The sequence below is a fragment of the Lepisma saccharinum genome, chromosome 11, assembly GCF_977018435.1.
Source record: "Lepisma saccharinum chromosome 11, izLepSacc3.1, whole genome shotgun sequence".
In the NCBI taxonomy this organism is placed as follows: Eukaryota; Metazoa; Arthropoda; class Insecta; order Zygentoma; family Lepismatidae; genus Lepisma; species Lepisma saccharinum.
This window is the reverse complement of record NC_139239.1, coordinates 47,590,195-47,612,461: the sequence shown is the minus strand read 5'-3', so window position 1 is coordinate 47,612,461 and position 22,267 is coordinate 47,590,195. Positions and strand designations below refer to the sequence as shown.

Genomic DNA, 22,267 nt, shown 5'->3' with positions numbered 1-22,267 from the left:
TATTTAAAGGGGATTCAAATTTCCGATCGTTAAAGCCGTTGAGCCAGTTACATCCTGTCGTTAACCGTACTTTTTGCATAAAGCTGACTTTATTTCATATGATTTCCTGTCGATTCCTGTGTCAGCGGAGTTTAGAGTTCCACTGAAGGTCGCCAGTGTAATATGCTTGTAAAGTTAATTCCAACGCTTCAGCCGGACCCCTTGGCGAAGTGATTTGACTATCGAGCTATGACGCCAGGGGTTCCGGGTTCGAATCACGCCTTTGGCGTGATACGAGATGATAATGCTTGCATCGTTCCCGTGCCCCTGCGTTGCCAAACTATGGACCACTGTCAAGAAGCCCGTGAGAAGGAGAAGTGATAGGTGAAAACGACTATGCACTTTACTTCGAGAGTTTGCCCGAGGCATTCATCTCGACATTACCACTGCGCCATCAGGGAGGGCCGACTTTTTCCAAAGTGACCGTCGTTTTGGAGAAAGGAATCATACTCTAAAATCTAGAAATTAGATCTCCTCATAATTATAAGAATATTTTTATCTTGTACATTCATTTTTAAAACGAATTTCCTTTGTGTAACAGATTATACGTAATTGTATACTCTTCTAAATTTCAGAATGTAGAAAGAACATATTCTATGTATGTAAACGGGATTAAGTAATAGAAAATACTCCTAGTTGTCTAAGATCAGTTGCGGCGATCCCGGTTTTGCTCAGAACTGAATAAGGGACTCTATATGTATAAATCTTCGTGTTTAAGAATGCCAGAGAGTTTCCTCAATAAGCAGGTAGCTTGTTTTGTTCGGTTATTTAACGCATACCTGGAATGCTGTAGAGACGAAACTTTACCACTGCTTCCCAGAATTCCACCCAGAATTCCACTTCATAAACTGTTGTTGCAGGACTTACCTTAATTAATTAATAGAATAATCAGGATACATCTAGATTACTGCGATATAATATTTTGAATTACGATAACGCACGCAACTTCCATTATATATATTTACGCTGTTAATAATTTTTTACGGTGATGACACCGTAAACTCTACTGATGGATTACCGTAAGTTCATTCTACAGCATTTTCACCGTACATGAGAGAAACACTGAATCCAACTTCTAAATTACAAATACCACACATATCGAAAAATAATGTAAACAGTGTTGCATAGCTCTTGCGAAACGTTTATTTCTATCGTGAGTGGTAAAGATTTACACAAAAAATGTAAATAATTTAAGTAAATGCACAGAAATATGTTTTTCTTACGTTCTGGCATACCAGTCACAAATGGTGGGAAAGATGGGAAAAATGACCACGGGAACTGGTTGAAATATGATACCATTTAAGCAATAAAACTGTTATTTCCACATACTTGCACTGAGAAGACCTGTGGCAAACAAACCATGAAGCGCTTAACAAAATTTACGATCGCAACGGATTGATCTGGCCACATGAACTTAATGGAACATTAACTGAAATAAGGTGTAAAAACTCTTGTAAAGTTCTTCGAGTTCTAAACATGTCTGGACTTAGTCTGTCTTGTGCCAGTTAGTGAGTCTACCATACTTGAATTGCTTTAGATCACAGTAGTGCTTTCTACCCAAATAACCTGAATGATACATTTTCAGAAGTATTTTAGAAAGAATCACACAGCGAGAACGAGAGAGGGGGAGGGAGGGGAGGGAGGGGGGGAAAAGAAATAGAAACATAAAGAGAGAAGAGGATGAAGAAAGAAGTAAACTATAAGAAGAAAAAAGAAAGAAAGATGGGAGGATGTGTAGTAAGGAAGAAGAAATGTGTGCGAGAGAAGGTCCTAAGTAGCAATGATCAGTGAAGCAGGACTCGGCTAAAACTAGTTTCAAAATTCTTCAGGCTATCGACTGAAATTCTGTGACAAAGTCACTGTTACAGATGACAGACCCCCTTCACAGAATTATCTGTACGACACTTTACTCACACGTGTACGTTAACCGTTTCGAACCGATCTCATTCTCCGGAAAAACCATTTCATCCTGAGCCAATCCAGGCAATGGTGACACCGTGATAATGAGAGGAACATCTCATAGACGGATCGCCATTGGCTACGTCGATGCTAGCCTCGCAGCTAACGTGCGTGGTAAACATGCGCGGTAGGCTCATACGCATGCGCAGGATAACCCATGTGAGCGTTAGACATGAATACTAAGGATGAAGCAATACTAAAATGAGAGGACTGTTTCGGACAAGACGGCAGACAACTAAGTTGTTTGTAGTTCTGGAAGAACAAGAGTTTTCGATACCACAATTTCAACCAGAAAAAGGTGAAAAGTGTTTGGAAATTTTGCCATCCTCTCTTCACGACAGCTACAAAGGGTACTGACTGAAAGAGGCGCCATCCATGGGTCGCTAATGGAACCTTTCAAGGTACCAGGGTTAGCAACATTTACTTCTCGAGGGAGCGAAGTTCCTCGCGTTTTCCATCCGTCATCTACTGGAAGCCATTTTTCTTGGCGTTTCGATCTCCCAATTTTTCGGGAAGAAGGGAAACCTTTTTTCTCTCCCGACACTTTTCCTCGTCGCGTACAGATTTGTCACGGCGACACGAGGTCTCGTTATGGTCGTAACACGCCAGCCGGGGCATATACCCTGCTTCATCTTCCGTAATAAGGAGAACCTGGCTTCAGACGCCTTTTCCTGCTCCATTCCCGAAGGATCATCTTGGTGACTTTCTCTTTCCAAGATTTATTGATTTCTCCGGCATCTGCTGTATAACAACACTAATATCAGTGCTAGGAGAGCTTTGTTTCCAATAGGCATGTAACGAGACGAGACCAAGACGGCCTTGCAAATAATCGAGACGAGTACGAGATCAGGCGAGGCCTGGCGAGATGGAGAACGAGAGAGACAGGCAACGTAAAATCGAGATCAGACCGCGAGATGAGAATGAGACAGACATCTACAAAAGCGACACGAAACCGAGACTTAATATCCGAGACTCTCGGTGTCATTCGAGACTTTGGCACGATTCAACATATACCTATCTGCTGCTTTAAAAGTTCATTTGATGTTATAGGCCTTTTCAGTTCTTACGGCGGGCGCTCTAGAAGCTGGCAAGGGAAGTGGGGAGAGGGGAAGCGACCAATCTAGCGCGATAAGAAATGCAGCAACCTGTAGAACCAGATTCACGTAGTACTTATTTCCGTCACGTCGTATCTCTCAGCGCCATCGCTGTTGTCTGGTTGGTCTGCGGCGAATTCCCCGCTCCCCACTTCCCTTGCCAGCTTCTAGAGCGCCCGCCATAAGAACTGGAAAGGCCTATAGTTAGCACGCACCACGTGACCACACACTACACCGCTCCAGAAAGTAGTGCATACGGTTCAGAATCCAAATAAACTACCTAACACCAAATCAAGGAAGTAGACGAGTGGGTGTTGCACCGCGTAAACAACTAGATGCGTGAGTGCAGAGAGAGTAAAAAAGTACAGCGAACTAGACGCGTGAGTGGAGAGAGAGAGAGAGTAAAAAGTGCAGCGAACTAGATGCGTGAGTGCAGAGAGAGTAAAAAGGTGCAGCGAACTAGACGCGTGAGTGGAGAGAGAGAGAGAGTAAAAAGTGCAGCGAACTAGACGCGTGAGTGCAGAGAGAGTAAAAAAGTGCAGAGAACTAGACGCATGAGTGCAGAGAGAGTAAAAAAGTGCAGCGAACTAGACGCATGAGTGCAAAGAGAGTAAAAAAGTGCAGAGAACTAGATGCGTGAGTGCAGAGAGAGTAAAAAAGTGCAGCGAACTAGACGCATGAGTGCAGAGAGAGTAAAAAAGTGCAGAGAACTAGACGCGTGAGTGCAGAGAGAGTAAAAAAGTGCAGCGAACTAGACGCGTGAGTGCACAGAGAGTAAAAAAGTGCAGCGAACTAGACGCGTGAGTGCAGAGAGAGTAAAAAAGTGCAGCGAACTAGACGGGGCTATTGTGTTTGTCCCATCAGCGCTTCATCAGTGCATCACTCCACGACTAGCCCAAGACGTAAAAAGCGACGTAAAACAACCAAGGATAGCAATCCGAAGGTCAGAGAAGGAACACGTCAAAGGATCCTGTTGCCGCTAACATATTGTCCCGGCTGCAGTGTTTTGACTGCCAAATCCCGCGCCGTTCGCTTCCTGCAGGGCCGAGCCAGGGGGCAATTAAGCCCGACCATTACTCCACGTCGTTCGGAGATCTTCCGGCTCCCCGGACAAGAAGCATGGCTTCCAGTTTCTCTTCCGGAAGAATCCATCCCCGACGACAAACGCATCCGCACAAACGGACACTTAATTAGGAAACTTTCCGTACTCTCTCGCCAGCCGTGACTGGCGCTCGGAGACGAGAGTTTGACTTACGACGTCAAAACGTTTCGCAATTTGCAGGGGAAGCGGATGATTTGCTTGCTTTTGCCGTCTTCCCTCAAGCTTTAATATCTTGTAGAAATTCGTTCGCGTTTCGGCAAGTTTGGTCTTCGCCAGCGATGTGTAATTGCGAAACGTTCCGCAGATGGAAGTGTTTTTGTTGGTACACTCGGCGATGTTTCATTCTATCATTAGCGGGGCTTGGAAGTTGATGCTTAAAAACTTCTCACAAAAGGCCTTAAAATTTGCCAAAAAATCAAATCGACCAATAAAGTTACTTTAGATATTAATAGCTACACCTGAAATTTTTATAAACAACAAAAATAATCTATCGAAAATTCCAGTTACTCGAAAAAGCAGCTATTTAGTATCACTTACCATTCCTCCAAAAAGTATCTAGTTTCAATTATCGTTACTCGAAAAAGTAACAAGTTTCAATTACCATCCCTCCAAAGAGTAGCTAGTTTCAATTACCCTTATTTGAAAAATAAGCTAGTTTCATTACAATTACTCGAAAGGTAATTACAGCTCCTCCAAACAAGTAACTAGTTTGTTGTCTTTACTGGAAAAAGTTGTTACAGTTACCGTTGTTAAATAATCAAAGTATCACATTGTAGTTATCGTTAGTGGAAGAAGTAAATATTGTATCATTCTAGTGAATGATGGGATCGAAACCTACCACTGCCACAATAAATCGATGGGTAATGTAGCTTATTCATCATTCATCCTCATAAATGATGAGAGCACTTGTCATTAAGATGACAAGTCTAAATGCTTGGCTGCGAAAGGTAAACTGAAATAAAATCTCTAAGCAACTAGAAAAGACAATGGTCACTCATTCGGTTTTATGAACCTTCAATCCTGAATCATGCATGTTGGTTGGATAAATAAATGTCTATCTGATGAATGATAAATACAAATTTATAATGACGTAGAATAAAATTTATCTAAACTCTCTTTGGACTTCGTTGCTTGTTGACCAGCGACACTCTTGACCTCTCCTCTCAAGTCCTCTCTCTCGACCTCCTCTCTCTCTCAAATCTAAATCAAAAGTCAGTCCTCTCCCCGCCTGTCTACCCTCCAAAAACCCAGGCCATGGAGCTCTTCCTCCATGCCGAATCGTGAGTTTTCCACCTGTTTATTGCAAACAGCTGACGACCTATTTTCCTGATGAAACTCCTGTTTCCTCAACACATCAGGAAGTTTTGCTTAACGCTTAGCTGTGTAATATTGAAATACAACAGAGGGTAGACGACTGGTGTAAACAAGTGAATGCCCTGGTCAATATGAAGCTTCCAGAGAAAGTTTAAATAAAATACAATCTTATGGATTAATACGATATATACATTCACCGTTACTCGAAAAAGTAAATAGTTTCAGTTACTGTTCCTCGAAAAAGTAAATGTTAGTACTAACTGCTTACTCCCAAGCTCTATTTAGTTACTTGGAATACTAAGGACGGTCTTGAAACGAGACGAGACTTGGCTGTGTCTCCATCTCGTCTCGATTTATTCGTCTCGTTCTCATCTCAAGTCTCGAAAAATATAATTCACGCACACAAAGTGTCACAGCATAAACTTTGAGATAAACGTCATCAAGACAAACTTTTCTTAATGACGTTTTTCTGGTTGACGCTTTTCTGTGTTTGAATACTAAGAGATCTCGAAAAATGGAATTCTTTTCTGAGTGTCTATGCAGCCACTCAGCATAAGCTCACAATTGCCACTAATGGATTAACTTTGTAATTACTGTAAACAAAATATCGGATAGATTTTCGCTCGGTGACTGATGGAGTCGTACCAATTATTTACAAAGTTGAACACCGCTATTCGTCTACTGGGTTGAACGTAGCCAGACCGACGTAACTAGAGGTATCAATGCTTCACCACGCAACATTTCATGCATGAACACAGCGCTTCGCGACTACTCTTGTTAAGTTTGGGTTCTTTCTGTTCTTCGGTAATCCAGGAAATGGAGTAAAGAATAAGACTGGAGTACGGACACAAACAAAATTGTATAATTCACGAATAAGATAACAGAATTAATACAACAACTTACATTATGGCATAAATGCTAGATGTCTCGTCACGGAGGACGGTATAGATTTTTGGTGCATACATGACGGAAACTATTACACAGAAACTGATGACAAATAACACTTAATAACCAGGTCTAGCGTGCACAGATGATGCAGATCAGGTCTGGCGTAGATCAGCGTATATGTTCAGTCGGTACACGACAACTCTGCACATGAGTTTTGAAGTAGAAATGTGAGAAATCCTGGCTCGACCTGGACTCGAGACGTGACAATCCTCGTTCTCATCTCGAAATTCGATATTTTTAAAAAAATACACAAACCAAATTTACTGAGACTACTTGAGACGTAACAAGTGAATATCTACATGATTATTTATAGGGATATACAAGATTATTTTAGTACTTACAAAGCCTATCCGCCGACTTCTGTAGAAGTGTGTTTGCGACAGCGCTCTACGACGCCAGAGGTCCCGGTTTCGAATCCCGGCCTGGGCATGGGTGTTCTCTGTGAGTGTCCCTTGATCAATTTCATCATGTCATCATTCATCCTCATCGTCGCGATTAGTCAAAAGTTGAAGAAAAGCGACGCTAAATAACAAAATTAAAATCAAATCAAAATCTATCAATCAATAGAAGTTTCAGCCTGTGCTGGGTGCCGAACGTCAAACAGAAAAAACTTGATCGAGAAATGTTATCTTCCTTAATGATGTGTACAACGCTGTGGAAGTTTGTGCGCTAACACTCGCAGTGTCCGAGGTTTCTCGAAGAATCGAGGCGAAACCGAGACTTCTCTTTGGAGAGTGACACGGGAACGAGACAGATGTTGATAAATCGAGACGAGACCGAGAATGTTGGTCAGCCCTGCAAAGCCAGAGGTCATCATCATCCTTCGCCGTTCCTTGCCTCTGGCTGGGTCGGCATAAGAGGTACCATGTTCAAACCCTGAGAAGGCATGGATGTATAATTTAGTTTGTCCCATCTGTTCACCATCATCGTTGCCAAATAGAAGAAGTAGAAGCGCGACGTAAAAGTTGCAATGAAGACAGAGAACGAAAGAGACATTTGCAACTCGTGACGAGACTGAATTGGAATACATTTCTTATCACATTCAATTGCATAATGCATCCTTGAAATGTCAGCCTTTGGAGGCGATCGCTGGTTTAATTCCACATTCATCCACCGAGGACGAAATAAAATCGGCGCATCATTCAAGCTGAAATTAAAAAGAGCTCAAAATTTTTAATTGCTGCTTTTTTGTGTTTCCCTTTAAAAAAATCGTTCTAATAGAGACCGCTAAAAAATTATCCTGAGGGAATCCGCAGCGCTTGTCCATTAACAAGAGAGAGAACTGAAGGGGGCCGATAACATCCATGTCAATCAAGCACCACCGGAAGTTGAAATGAGCTCCCCGGCTCTTGTATCTGCAGGGGAAACCCATCAACATGGCGGTTATTAACGAAAAAATTAAACCGTGGGGGGAGGATGGGAGAAGATATCCACACTCTGTTGGGTTTCCAGTTGTAACACAACTCGTCAAATAAAATCCGATCCCTATCTTCTGGCTCTGAAGTTTAATCTTGATTGTCCATGGTGGAGGGAGGAGGGGGGTGGGGGTGCAATTCGGATGAAGGCAATATTCGACGGACACCATCCATATTTCCCCAACGATGTGTGCTTGTTCCGGTCCGTTGGTCACACCATTGTGACCGAAATTGCGTAGCCCTTTGGTTTTTAGTGTTTGTTCCGGAATGCGACTCTCTCTCTCTCTCGCCTCAATCGAAGCCGAAATTATTGATTGCCGGCGGTCATTGTTACGTGCGTACGTGGAGGAAGGTTCGTCTCGGTGTTGACAAACAGTCGCGTGGTGGGTGTGAAAAATACGAGGCGGTTCCTTCAGGAAATGTGATGTGGTTCGAACCGCATGTTTGCTCCGAATTGCTTTCACGCGCTCTCGGATCACAGGAAGCCGAATTTGCGCCACCTTCTCGATTTTAAAGCCTCTGGGACCACGTATGACGTCAGATCTCGGAGACTGAAAGAGAATATTGTGCGCTTTAATGAGCAGATTACAACATGCTGCCACAGATGTTCCTTCCCCCTTCTCTCGCTCACGGCAGTGACGTGCACTGAGGAGAAGCTAGTCTAGCAGAGATAATTCAATCAATCTCATATCTCTAATTACTTGTATTTTCAAATCACAATATTTATTGTCTTGTTAAAGCCACAGTTCATATGCAACACTTTCTTTTCTACGCGCTTCTCGTCCCTCGGTGTGATCCGTGGACAAAACTGGCCTTGTTCGCTCTTCTTCCGCCTTAGCACTTCCAGGTAGAAACGGGTTTCCGAAGGAAAAGGGAAGATTTCTGCCTCTACCTCCCTTGCCCCCTCGCCCCCGCTCCAATGGTTGAAAGCCCGTGCTTTCAGGTCCCTCAGTCTATCTCCTATAGGACAGATAGGGGATTGGTTTCCATTCGATTCCTTTGTAAATCCTCTAAGAACTCAAGGGAAAATTTTCTGCAGTACTTATGTTCTCTGTATTTACACAACCTTTTACACGTTGTACAATACGTATGTATAATATGGGATGTAGTTCTTTATGAAATGGGAAAATGTTATGTGCAGACAATAATGTTATGCTTTCTTTATTTTTTGTTTTTGTTTTTAGTAAAATCAAATCTTTTATATTTTCAAATGGTGGTGGGGGTTACGTGTACTCTTTTTAGTACTCATTCATCATTTCGCAATCTTTTTCTGTTATTGACGTTCTATTTTTAGGAATACTGGGCCCTAAGGGGGGAAGGGGTGTGAGCCACACCAACCCCCCCCCCCTGAGCACGCCACTGATTGCTACCCAAGTGTCGACGTCATCGCACGTCATTGGCTCACGGTATCTTCTTCAAGTTGAGAATGCATCCCCGCAGTGGTAATGTTGCCTTGTAATCGAGCGGTCTCGGGTTCGATGACAAGTGCTTCCTGTCTTCCTTTAAACTGTAGATCCAATCCCGATTATCCTTTCTTTCATAAAGTGGACTTACAACAATCTTCCCTGGTCCGGGCATGTTTGTTCTTTGTGAGTGTCCCTTCATTAGTTTTACCATATCATAACTCATCCTCATCTTCGCCATTAGCCAAAGGAAGCAGAGAAGTAAGTAAAATAATCCGAATCAATCAAACAAACTTAAGCCGAGATCGCACTTGATAACAAAATTATGCGTCGATATAATAACATGATTCCCTAAGTGAGCCTTATATAAGATATACTCGCGTACTTTCGACGACGCTCGCATGCGTGACCTTCGGCTACGTTGTGGACTCATTCATGTTATAGATGGGGTTCCTCAATGATCTTAATGACTTTGAAAATGTCTACATGTTGTATTGAATGAAGGGGAACAAGTGTATAAGTTCGCTAATTTGAAAAGTTTAGAAAATTACTTTATGTGTATACTCTAATTCTGTACAAATATTCAACACATTATTGTCTATTTTCATAATAATAAACTTGGTAAATATTGTCCGTTTCAAAATACAGTTAGATATTTCATATAAACGAATTCAATAGCGACATTACATTGGAAAAGCAATATTTACGTACTTTGTCATTTTCACATTAGTAAACGTAATTGAAAAATAATTGTTTCCGTCATTCCCATCAAGTTCCTACCTCTCCTCTGTCATAAATTCTGATGCTCATGTTTTAAAATTCGAAAAGTCTAGCATAATTCCCTCTAAGTAGTTTTCGGGTGGAAAATAAATTTCCCTAGCAACGTCAGTTTCCATGGACAACAACAAGCACGGCAAGCTCTAAAGAATTGTTTGTTATTATACCCCTAAACATTTAGTTAAAACCAGAACGATGTATATATTTTCGCATTGAGTATAACAATATATACGTAATTGTATTTGGACTGAATCTTCTTTTTATGTAGATGTCACCCTTGTTTGAGGCACCTTTCCAAAAGCAGGAGTTCATTCATCTGTGTGTGATCTGTGAGAAATATAATGTAGCTAGTCAATTAAGAATTGAAGGAAACAATGTGTGCTGCAAAAAATGCCCGTGGAAACTGTTGCTAAGGACGTGAAAAAAGGCAGAGAGAGCGATTTCTTAATTTTCTCGGCCTTTTGGGAAATTTCATGGGGGGTCGTAATAGGACATTTTTTTTTGACTCCGGGGCTTCCTTCATGGAGAACATTTAAGTCAGTCAGTCAGTGAGTGAGTGGTTAGCTAGGCGATTTAAGATATGAGTCATCCCATGCCAAATCAACACAGATATGTGCAATTTCCAACCTGACCATCTCCGATTTTCATGAAATTTGGGGAGTTGAGACTATGCATGGAACTTAGTAACTATGAAAAATTTTAGTCTCGTGCGTCTTGTAATTGTTAAATTACTCAAGGTCAAATTTCATGTAAATTGCCCTTTTTGAGCACGCTTAGCTGTACTAAATGTGCTGTAACTCCACCACTATTTCGCCTAGAGAGCTCAAATAAAGCTTATTGTACAGGAAATTGAACAAGCTTTCCAGTGATATATAAGAAGCCCACCTATCGATAAAAATGTAATTTTTTCACGTGACCTTGACCTTTGACCTTGAATATCTAAAAACATGTCATCACCATAATTCGTGAAAAAAATATATTTGGTCCCTCATGCCATACTCTAAAACATATCAAAAAATCATTCTGGGACTGCAATGGGATCAGAAGATACAAAATAATATGTGTAGCTATGTGACTAGTAAATGCTTAATTACATTGTAGAATGTGGCCCAAATGTTTGGAAAGACCCACATATCCTGCAAACCAAGGAAGGTAAGAAGTAAGACACCATTTGCCAGGAGCACTGTGGTATTCAGGGCCGATTACACTATTATGGAAGGATTCGAAGGTAACAAATAGAAAAATTAAGATGGTTGGTGCATAAGGCAGCAGCTTATTTATTGAGATATTTACTAAAGCATTAAATTAACAAGCCGCTCTTCTGTAAAAGCCTAAATTGGCTATCTCGGGTGATAACTCCAAGTCTAGGAAGAATTTAGACAGTCCTATTTTCAGTTCCGGATTCTCATCTTTAAATGCTCGATACACTTCTTTCAGATTTCCTAAAACCAAACGCTTCTGCTTGTGAACCCTGGTTCCATTTTCCTTCATGGACACAAAATCTTTCTTTCCAGGCAAACATCGGCTTATGTCATCACTGCTGTCACCTCGAGCACAATATTTTCACTTAGAACTCGTCCAGGTCTAGGATTAGGTATTGCTAGTATACCACATTCTTTTACTAACTGTTTCGCCTTCCTTACTAAATAGCTTGAAGCTTTGAATTCGTTTTCAACCTGTCGAATGCTCCAGCTTTTTGGTAAAACTGTCAATATCTCAATCTTTTCACTGTTTGCAACACTACTATTGAATTTCTCTTTCAATTGATTCACGATTTCGGATTCCACATTTCTTTCACAACTTTCATTTCTTTCCACATTGGATACGTACGTGTTTGTCAGTACCTGAGTAGCTCTCTTAAACTTTTCCTTTGGATATTGTTTTCCTTGCAATTTCTTCCTTTTTACTGGCGACTCACCGAGAAATGTAAGACTTGCATTTAATGAATCTAAAGCAACACTTGAGGCTACATAAGTCTCATACGTCTCTGATGACAGTGGCCTAGAAGGGTCCTGCAATTCTGTGCTTCCCTTGGATGTACTTGAAGATGACAATGGCCCTTTCATCTGTGAGAGTTTCTTTCGACATTTGTCGCATATATTTTGCTCCATACTTATACCATTGGCAATACGAACCATCCACACTTGCACATTACGTAGATATTTCTTGTATCTTTTGTGTCCATCTTACCGGAAAGGATTACAACAGTATAGCAGCTTCTCAAAATCCATCTTCTGGGTTTGTTTTCTCACTAGCAGCTTAACTCCTGTGTCCTGTGTAACTTAAAAATACTATTTCTGGAATCCTGACTATTTATTGACTGACAGGTAATGTGTGATAAGTTAGGAATTCCTGCGATTGGATTTCTTGTAATTGGTGAAAATAAGAATATCTGTGATTGGCTTAGTGACAGTGTTAGCTCGCTGCGATTGGTCTAAATACGAATGCCTGTGATTGGCTTGTTGGCATGGCAAGCTTACTGTAATTAGTCGAAATAGGAATGTGTGCTATTTGGGTAGTCAAAATTTATAAGTTATTAGAATTGACCATAAGAGCAATGGGATATTATTAAAGATCACATTGAGTGACCTTAATTACGACCATCATTGTTTAGTATATATTGGAATGATATCATTTTCGTCTCTTTCGATATAATTAACAACAAAATTACACCAATTCATTGCTCAGATTGACAAAAATTAACAAAATGTGGCTTTTATGAGTCACATAGCTACACATATTATTTTGTATCTTCTGATCCCATTGCAGTCCCAGAATGATTTTTTGATATGTTTTAGAGTATTGCATGAGGGACCAAATATATTTTTTTCACGATTTTTGGTGATGACATGTTTTGAGATATTCAAGATCAAAGGTCAAGGTCACGTGACAAAATTATATTTTTACCCAAATGTAGACTTGTAATATATCATTGGAAAGCTTGTTCAATTCCCTGTACAATAAACTTTATTTGAGGTTCCTAGGTCAAATAGGGGCGGAGTTACAGCACATTTAGTATAGCTAAGCGGGCTCAAAAAGGGCAGTTTATGCGAACTTTGACCTTGAATAATTTAACAATTACAAGACTAACGAAACTAAAAATTTCCATAGTTAATAAGTTCCATGCATAGTTTCAACTCCCAGAATTTCATGAAAATCGGAGATGGTCAGGTTGGGGCCTGTGTTGATTTCGCATGGAATGACTCATATTATTTTTCGCTTTCTCCTCCCTTACTGACCATGTTAATACGACGCCGATTTTTAGGCAGAGGTAAGCCAATCAGTGTTCATATTGCTTGAAACGATCGGGAATGAGGGAAATAAAATGATTTTATTAATGTCCCCTCCCCCTCTTCCTTTTCTTTCATTTCACTAATTGCAGGACGTGAAGTACAGCAGCGAATGGCAATGTTAATTCATTTTCATTTTTTTTTTGTACTCGTTGGAATGCATTGTTCGTGTAGATCATTAGGGAAACAATGGGTCTTTCAGAATCACACGACAAAGATGCGAAACGTCAATGCATAAATTTTGATTCTCCATTTTGATTTCAATTGATGTTCAAAAGAATGGACAACTGTTTATCGAGCATTCTCTCTCAGACAATCTACGTAATATCGTCCCTCTACCTTAATCGCAATCATCGACGCCTGTGCGCATGCGCTGACTGGAAGAGTCCAGTTGCAAAATAGGGGTGGCAGCTGCAGATGCAACGCGAAAATTGTTGTTCCACTTCGAGAGGGTTTGTTGCGAGTTTTAACAGACATCACAAACACAACACATGGAGCGATAATAAACAATTGAACGCATATAAGAAAAATACTGATCTAAAATTTACAGCGTAGTTTCTTGCATGTCTCAACCTAATCACCCTTTCTGTTTGGGTTCGTCCACTCTAGATAGTCTCGGCATCCTCGGTCGGACAGTAGTAAGCTGGAAAGGGAAAGCCATATGGTCCAAAGTGACGCCATACGTCCTATGTTTCCCATCTTAAATTGTATATTTCATATTTTCACATACACGATGCTTTTAAAGCAAATTTGAGTTAAGGGGGGAGTGGGGGTTAACCTACATTACCCCTGGGTATAGCCACAGCACACTATTTATTTAGCTATAACGCTTGTAACGTAGCAGATACAAAGAGTAAGTCAACAATAAACTTAAAAATAGGGTTAGCGGTTATTTACAATGAAAATACATAATGCAGACAAACATTTAATTACTTTCTGGATAGGTTCATGTTTAGATTGAACAAATTAATTAACCTGCAGGTTCTGTTGTGCGTTGGCTTCATTATGGACGTTGCACAACCTTTGCGTATAGGGGACAGGTCTTTTTGCTACACTCTACGAACAGACAGGGCTCCCCAGATGGCGTAGTGTTAACGTCTATTCTTGTAATCAAGGGTTCGATACCTGGAGATGGGATAGAGTGACTAGGCGCACTTGAAACTGTTGATCCAGTCACGATTAGCCTGTCTCTGAGTAAAATGGACTTCCGCGCACATATTTATGGCAGGAGAAGGCAATTTCTGCCTCTTCCAAATACTCCAAGGAAGGACAGAGTATATTTTGCCCACTCGCCCCAAAACAATTCTCTCAGTTGACTTTTTCATTTCATATATGTTCAAAGAAATACATATAAAGAATAAGTAAAGAATAAGCATATATTCGTTCAGCAGATAAACCTTTCACTTCCAAAGTCATAAAACACTGGTTGGATTGGAGCAGTCTGATTATTTTCTGAACATCTCCGCCTGACCGCGCGAGTCTAGCTAGCAGGCCTACCAATAGCGTAGAGCGTGAGCAAGAAGGTTAACGATAGGTGCTGGGTTGAGATGACGTCTGCAGCTCGCTTGTTGATGGGACACTTCGGGAGTTATGACTCGCTCCCAAGGTGCAAATGCATAAAAGTCAGAAATGTCACGGAAATATTCCAACTCTACCACAGGACCCGGGTTCGATTCCTGGGGTGATCTCCGGTGGGAATTTATTTCGACAAGGTCCTTGCCAAAGGACCTAATGGGTACCTGGGGGCAACCTTGATGAGGAGGCTGTGAGCAAACGTGACTAGAGTGTGGTACTGTTCACGTCATTTCCACGGATGTCCGAAATTATGAGTACGTGGGGCCGTATTCCTTCATGGCATGTTGCAATTTACCTTTATTTATAAGGTAAAACGTGTGTGTCTCTCAATTTTGCACCCCCCGGCCACACACGCGCGCGCGCGCACACACACACACAAATAATGTAAAATCGCCACTACTGCCTATGCATGTATGGAATGGGATTTGTAACACGCGGCATAACCTATTTGGGTATAGTTATAGTTGTGGCGAATGAGAATGTGGCAACTGAAGTTCTTTGTGCAGAGGTGCCGACAGAGAGTAGAACAGGGAAGGAGAGAAATTTCGGATTTTAAATATAAACTGTCAAAGAGGTAAAGAAAATGTTAGAGAGCATTCCGGTCCAGAATTGAATTAATTACTTTACAATGGAGCGGGTTCATCAAAATATGAATGAGATAAGGAATGTAATATTGTTTTTAAAAAGATAACAGGGTATTTACGTATGAAAAATATTTCATGGAAAATCAAAATTACTAATAAATTAACGACTGTCAAACAGCACTAGCTGTACCATCATTATATTATACAGGACATTTAAGAACATATTTTGTTATTCAAATTAAGAAATTGTGACACTCTTTTATGTAACATAGGGAATTCGGTTTTCTCCATTCTCTCGTGAATAATATGAAGAAAAGCAAAGGAAATGTAATATTGCTGTTCATGAGAAAAGGGGAATTACAAATAACTCGTGAAAATATGGATACAAGTGGTTAAATAAGACGCCAACCTCGATGCTCCCCATCTACATTTAAATAAATGAATCAGATAGTAAGCATTTACTAGGTAGCCTGCTGAATGAACTGTAATGTTTTTTGTACATTACAGACGTGTGGAATCTGGCAAATATGTGATACATTATTTTGAGTCTTGCTCTACCTGGAATATGTGATAATTGAGGATAATCGCATAGTTTTTTACTCTGGTCTCTCTGAACCTGAAACGGTGAGTCCGCTGGTGAGGGGAGTCGAGTTGAACGTTTGCCTCCAAATGTTAATCGTGATGCAGTTGGTGAGGAACCTGACAATGCTAGTGTAGATAAGTTGTAGCTCTATCTTGCTGCTTTCTTGAGAAGGCCAAATCTATTAGTGTTGTTTCTAGAGTTAGTCTTTCTGCACTGCAAATATTTGTTGGCTTTGCTAAACATGTTTTTTGACGGAATGTACTATTGCTGTCGACAGAGTGAGGTCACTCATCTCGAATTAGTTCTTACCATAATCTTCGTATTACGTTTAAAATATTCATCGTTTTGTTGAATGCGAAAAAGCTGAGACATGGTGACGTCGGTTAGAAAGGACAGAATAAGTTTTGTGAAAAGGACGGCCGACATCTCTACTGAACTTCATCAACTGGTATCACAGGAATTGCAAGAACATTATTAGTTCATACACGTACTTCTGAAGGATATTATAAACGTGCTTACTTTATCAATATTGAGTTCTTTGAAAGTGTCGTCCTCTCAAAATACTCGTATAAATGCGTGAAATGATTTCGGAGAATTGTGCGACGTTAAAACATTTGACAACTGTTCCTCCAGGACTCACCAGATGGAGATTTTGGTTCATGTCAGCCAATTAATGGAAGACTACATCAAGGGATAGAAAGTTATAACTTGTGCCTTCAGAAGAATAATATCTGCCAGTTAGGTAGGAATGACATTTCCATTATACTTTTTTTATTGTCAATTCGTCCCGGAACTGTTTTTCGGGCTAAGGAGGTTTTAAATACGTGTATAACGGGAAACGCTTGGTTTCATGGCTCTTTAAAATTTATGAGGGAGATTTGTATTCATCCTGTTTAATTCGATCTTTGAGTGAACATTCTCCCTGTTTTGGTTCCACGGAACAACGTCACGGCAGGAGGCAGCTCTTCGCATTGTTTCTCTTGCATTTGATTAATTCCATCTTCGGCGAGGTTAATCTCGACGATGCATAAACATGACCCCGTGCTGAGAATCCATTTCAATGTCAGGGGGGCGGAGGGGGCTTTTGCTACATCATGGCACGCATAAAAGGGACGTTTGTGGTCCATAAATGCCTATAGTTACAATCTGTAACAGTTCGCATCAAATCAAGGTTCCTTATATATACGAGCGCATGAACCGAACCCTGGACCATTCCGTTTAGCGGCTTGTAATTGGCCATTTGCCCAAAAACCCATCCGGAATTTACGGCGAGCAATCACCGTTAATGTTGGTGCTGTTTTGGTTCGAGTGCCTTTTGAGGGAAGCGGTTAATTCTCTGTGGGTTTATGCTGACGCGGTGTTGTTGTCTTTCTGCTTCCGGCTGAGTTGGTACGTCGTTAATTTCGAACCGAGTTCAATGGAGGTAAATCTTTTGAGACATTTTGCAACTGGGATCCTTCTTCCCCAACTGCCTTGTCTTTCGTATGGGATTACATCGAAGAAGATTCCTTACCCGAAGTGATTCACAAAAAGGTCTATTGAGCGCACAAATTACCTGGGTTTACATTCGCTTTAATGCCACAGATAACTTTTGAGTACTTTGACGCGTAGGTAGTTGCCTGTTTAATTACCGTCACGTAGTAACGTTACGGTAACCTTCCCTTCGCTATCAGTTGCAAACTCTCATTGTTAATATGAGTTTGCGAAAGGAAATGAAGTGAGTGCGTCTAGGCAAGAAAATCGGTGAGAGAGTTCAAGTGTATTAATTTATAAACTCGAAGAATTCTGATTTTTTAAAAGAGATGGCCTTGTGGGCTGCAGTATTACCTAGGTGGACCATCCAGTCCGCAATTAATTTTAATTCTTGTCCCTTGGGATCTCCGAGGATGAGCGCCACACGAGACAAGATGAGACTGATCCGTCTCGGTCTCGTCTCAAGTTGTAAATGCTTGTCTTCTTCTCGTTTCAGTCTCAAAGGGCAAATGTTGGTATCGTCTCAGGTCACGATGTATACTATAGCATAAGCAGTAAATAAAACGTGCTTGCTCACAAATGTTTACAGTGTATAGAGATCATAATGAAGCAACTTTTATTTGTAACATTTCTTTCTGTCTGACATCTCGTTTCGACGATACCGACCTTCCAAAAGAGGAATTTCATGATTGCGTGCAATCCCACGGCTCAGGTTCACAGTTGCCCCTAATCGTTTAACTTAGCAATTACAATACGCAAAATATATGACCCATCTATCCGCTAGATATTAACTTGGTATGTCTGAATCAATCCGTCGCACATTCAAGATTTCCTCCGACACGGATGGCCGAGCGCGTTAAGTTGCCAACTTTCAATCTCGCCAACGAAGATTCGGGATTTGTGTACCGGCCTGGGCATTAATGTTCTTTGTGAGTGTCACTTCATGAATTTAATCTCATCATCCCTCATCCTTATTGTTGCGATTAACCAAGAGTGGCAGAAATACAACGTACAATAAGAAAAATATAGCAGCAACAACAAATAACTGTTTTATTTTTAAATGTTAGCTACACGATAGTTTACTAAAGTCTCAAACGAGATGAAGCTTTTCGGATGCTTAAGTAGTCTCGAGTGGATGTTTGAGGTTTGTCTCGTTCTCGACCGTGTCTCGCTAATTCTCGAAGGGACTAGTTTCTTTTCTAACTTGAAGCTTTCTTTTGTAACTTAAAAATATTTTTTCCAGAAGAGGGGGCTCGACTCCCTTCCAACCCCTATGGGTATTCGAGAAGGACGAGAGCCTTGCATTCGTACAAGAAATGCTGAAGCAATTCTCACAAAAGTCGACAGTCACAAAAAGCTTCATCCTAGCTACAACATATATTTGGAGATTATTTCTCACTTACTTATGACAACACTGAAGCTATTGGGAAATTATGATTGATCGAATTCCGAACGTTGCAGGCGATCATTAGCCGAGCAGGAATGAATGAAGCGGAATGGGGAGAAAAGTGATAAAGGGGGACATCAATTTATGCTAATTCAATTGCAACTCAAAGTTTCAGTCACCTACCGCCGACCCCTTCATCGGCCAACCCTTTCAATATTCTATTCCGCCGTCTCTCTGCCACCCTGTCGTTTGGGTCTATTTTCGCTCGGGTTGTGCCAATTAGTCCTTTTGGTGCCGGGGATGTTCATTGCGAAAAAAAATGCGTATTTTCGTTCGGACACGCACCGAGCGTTTACTGCGAGCGAATACTGAACCACGCTCTGCCCTTTCAACCGGCCATTGCCGATGCGTTTGGTGACGTGACCAGAATGGAGTTCTTTGACGGAGGGATCATGTGTAAACTGCTTTTCCATTCGGTCCCCTAACGAGGTGGTTGCAAGTCCTGGTCGGCACAAAGCTAAGGTTGCTTTGCAAATTTGTTCCCGTGCAATTGTCAGGCTAAAAAAAAATAGAGTTGTTTGGTTGTGCAACCAGCAGGGTTTGCAAATTGCAAAGCTTTTTGAAATGAAGCTTTGCTGTCTGTTCACATCAACCCCATTCACACATAAAAAAAAACTGCTACTTGAAAATGTCGATCATGATCTTATGGCACCAACCACCACGTTCAGTGATGACAACGACACAAAAGGTTCCTGCCTCGAGTCCCACCCTGGACGGGGGCTTTCCTCTGTTCACATTTGTATGTAGTTTTCCATTTAATGGCGATTTTATGTCTCTTTAGGGTAGTCGCAAAAATGAGGGTGAATGGCGATTGGTTAAAATTGATGGAGGGACACCCAGAGAACATATTAGTCAATACAATGCAATAAAATCTCATCCCTGATGCCCAACAGTAAAATTTCTGTCCAGTTCCTCTTCTCGTCATTACTTTAACTGGGTTAAGTGCAATTCTAAGCGTGGTTGGTTGGTTGATTTGTTGTTTTAAGTCCAATTTATGCACATTAAGGCTAATCGAGACTGGACCTACAGTTTAAAGAGGGATCCGAACCACTATGTGCGTCCACCGGGTATCGAACCCGGGACCCTTTGATTACAAGGCAACGACGCTACCACTGCGCCATCGGGGAGGCCGATTCTAAGCGTGGTGTTTAACAAAAATGTAGTGACCTTCTCACACACATGTTGTGTGAGAATTACCACGAAGACTTGGTCTGGAAAACTCGAGGAATTTTGTTTTTACGAAGTTGTAGACACCCTGCGTTTTCACTATGTCAAGTTAAAGCCTGTTGCGGCTATTCAGCATCCTTCCGACATTACAGAATGCAAATTACTACTAATTCGCAAGCATTCATTTCGTTGACACATTCGTGAAACGCTACCCCACAGACTTCTGCGCATGTCACCCACGTATATTCACAAGAAGGCTGCCTACCTGTTCCAGGATCCAGCGTTTCTTCCAGGTTGAGCCCGCAGCGTCCGAGGAAGAGCAGCGAGACGAGGCTGATGGAAGAGACGAGCAACAGGAAGCGAGTCAGCAGGCGCATCCCCAGCAGCCGCAACATCAACGCCCGCCGTTTCCTGGAAAGAGGAGTCAGTTATTAACGCATGGTGAAGGAAACGTGGAGTAAAGTTAAGTATCTACTGTAGAATTATTCCAAAAGTAAGACGAAAAAAGAAAAGGCCTGTAGAAAGATTGGTAGAAACTGTAGCCGGCAATTCACAGAAGGAATTGAAGGAAGGCCTTGCGGAGAATGGTAAAAACGGTAGCCGGCCATTCACAGAAGGAAATGAAGAAGACAGGCCTTATGGAGATTGGTAAAAAGGGTAGCCGGCAATTCACAGAAGGAATTAAGAAGGAAGGCCTTACGGAGAATGGTAAAAACGGTAGCCGGCCATTCACAGAAGGCCTTACGGAGAATGGTAAAAACGGTAGCCGGCCATTCACAGAAGGAATTGAAGAAGCAAGGCCTTACGGAGAATGGTAAAAACGGTAGCCGACCATTCACAGAAGGAAATGAAGAAGACAGGCCTTATGGAGATTGGTAAAAAGGGTAGCCGGCAATTCACAGAAGGAATTGAAGAAGGAAGGTTTTACGGAGAATGGTAAAAACGGTAGCCGTCAATTCACAGAAGGAATTGAAGAAGAAAGGTCTTACGGAGAATGGTAAAAACGGTAGCCGTCAATTCACAGAAGGAATTGAAGAAGAAAGGTCTTACGGAGAATGGTAAAAACGGTAGCCGGCCATTCACAGAAGGAAATGAAGAAGACAGGGCTTATGGAGAATGGTAAAAACGGTAGCCGGCAATTCACAGAAGGAATTGAAGAAAAAGGTCTTACGGAGAATAGTAAAAACGGTAGCCGACCATTCACAGAAGGAAATGAAGAAGACAGGTCTTATGGAGATTGGTAAAAAGGGTAGCCGGCAATTCACAGAAGGAATTGAAGAAGGAAAGCTTTACGGAGAATGGTAAAAACGGTAGCCGGCAATTCACAGAAGGAATTGAAGAAGGAAGGCCTTACGGAGAATGGTAAAAACGGTAGCCGGCCATTCACAGAAGGCCTTACGGAGAATGGTAAAAACGGTAGCCGGCCATTCACAGAAGGAATTGAAGAAGGAAGGCCTTACGGAGAATGGTAAAAACGGTAGCCGACCATTCACAGAAGGAAATGAAGAAGACAGGCCTTATGGAGATTGGTAAAAAGGGTAGCCGGCAATTCACAGAAGGAATTGAAGAAGGAAGGTTTTACGGAGAATGGTAAAAACGGTAGCCGGCAATTCACAGAAGGAATTGAAGAAGAAAGGTCTTACGGAGAATGGTAAAAACGGTAGCCGGCCATTCACAGAAGGAAATGAAGAAGACAGGCCTTATGCAGATTGTTAAAATGGGTAGCCGGCAATTCACAGAAGGAATTGAAGAAAGAAGGCTTTACGGAGAATGGTAAAAACGGTAGCCGGCAATTCACAGAAGGAATTGAAGAAGGAAGGCTTTACGGAGAATGGTAAAAACGGTAGCCGGCAATTCACAGAAGGAATTGAAGAAGGAAGGGCTTATGGAGAATGGTAAAACGGTAGCCGGCAATTCACAGAAGGAATTGAAGAAGAAAGACCTTACGGAGAATGGTAAAAACGGTAGCCGGCCATTCACAGAAGGAAATGAAGAAGACAGGGCTTATGGAGAATGGTAAAAACGGTAGCCGGCAATTCACAGAAGGCATTGAAGAAAAAGGTCTTACGGAGAATAGTAAAAACGGTAGCCGACCAT

General features: G+C 41.4%; 1 protein-coding gene across 1 annotated transcript in view; it reads right to left on the bottom strand.

Moving 5' to 3' along the window:
- The window catches only part of Csgalnact (Chondroitin sulfate N-acetylgalactosaminyltransferase), a 333,622-nt gene that overhangs the window by 36,229 nt on the left and 275,126 nt on the right, over positions 1–22,267 (bottom strand). The window contains exon 3 of the mRNA XM_083131794.1: positions 20,436–20,581. Within this exon, the coding sequence (XP_082987920.1) occupies positions 20,436–20,581 (146 nt within the window). The remainder of the gene's footprint in view (positions 1–20,435; positions 20,582–22,267) is intronic.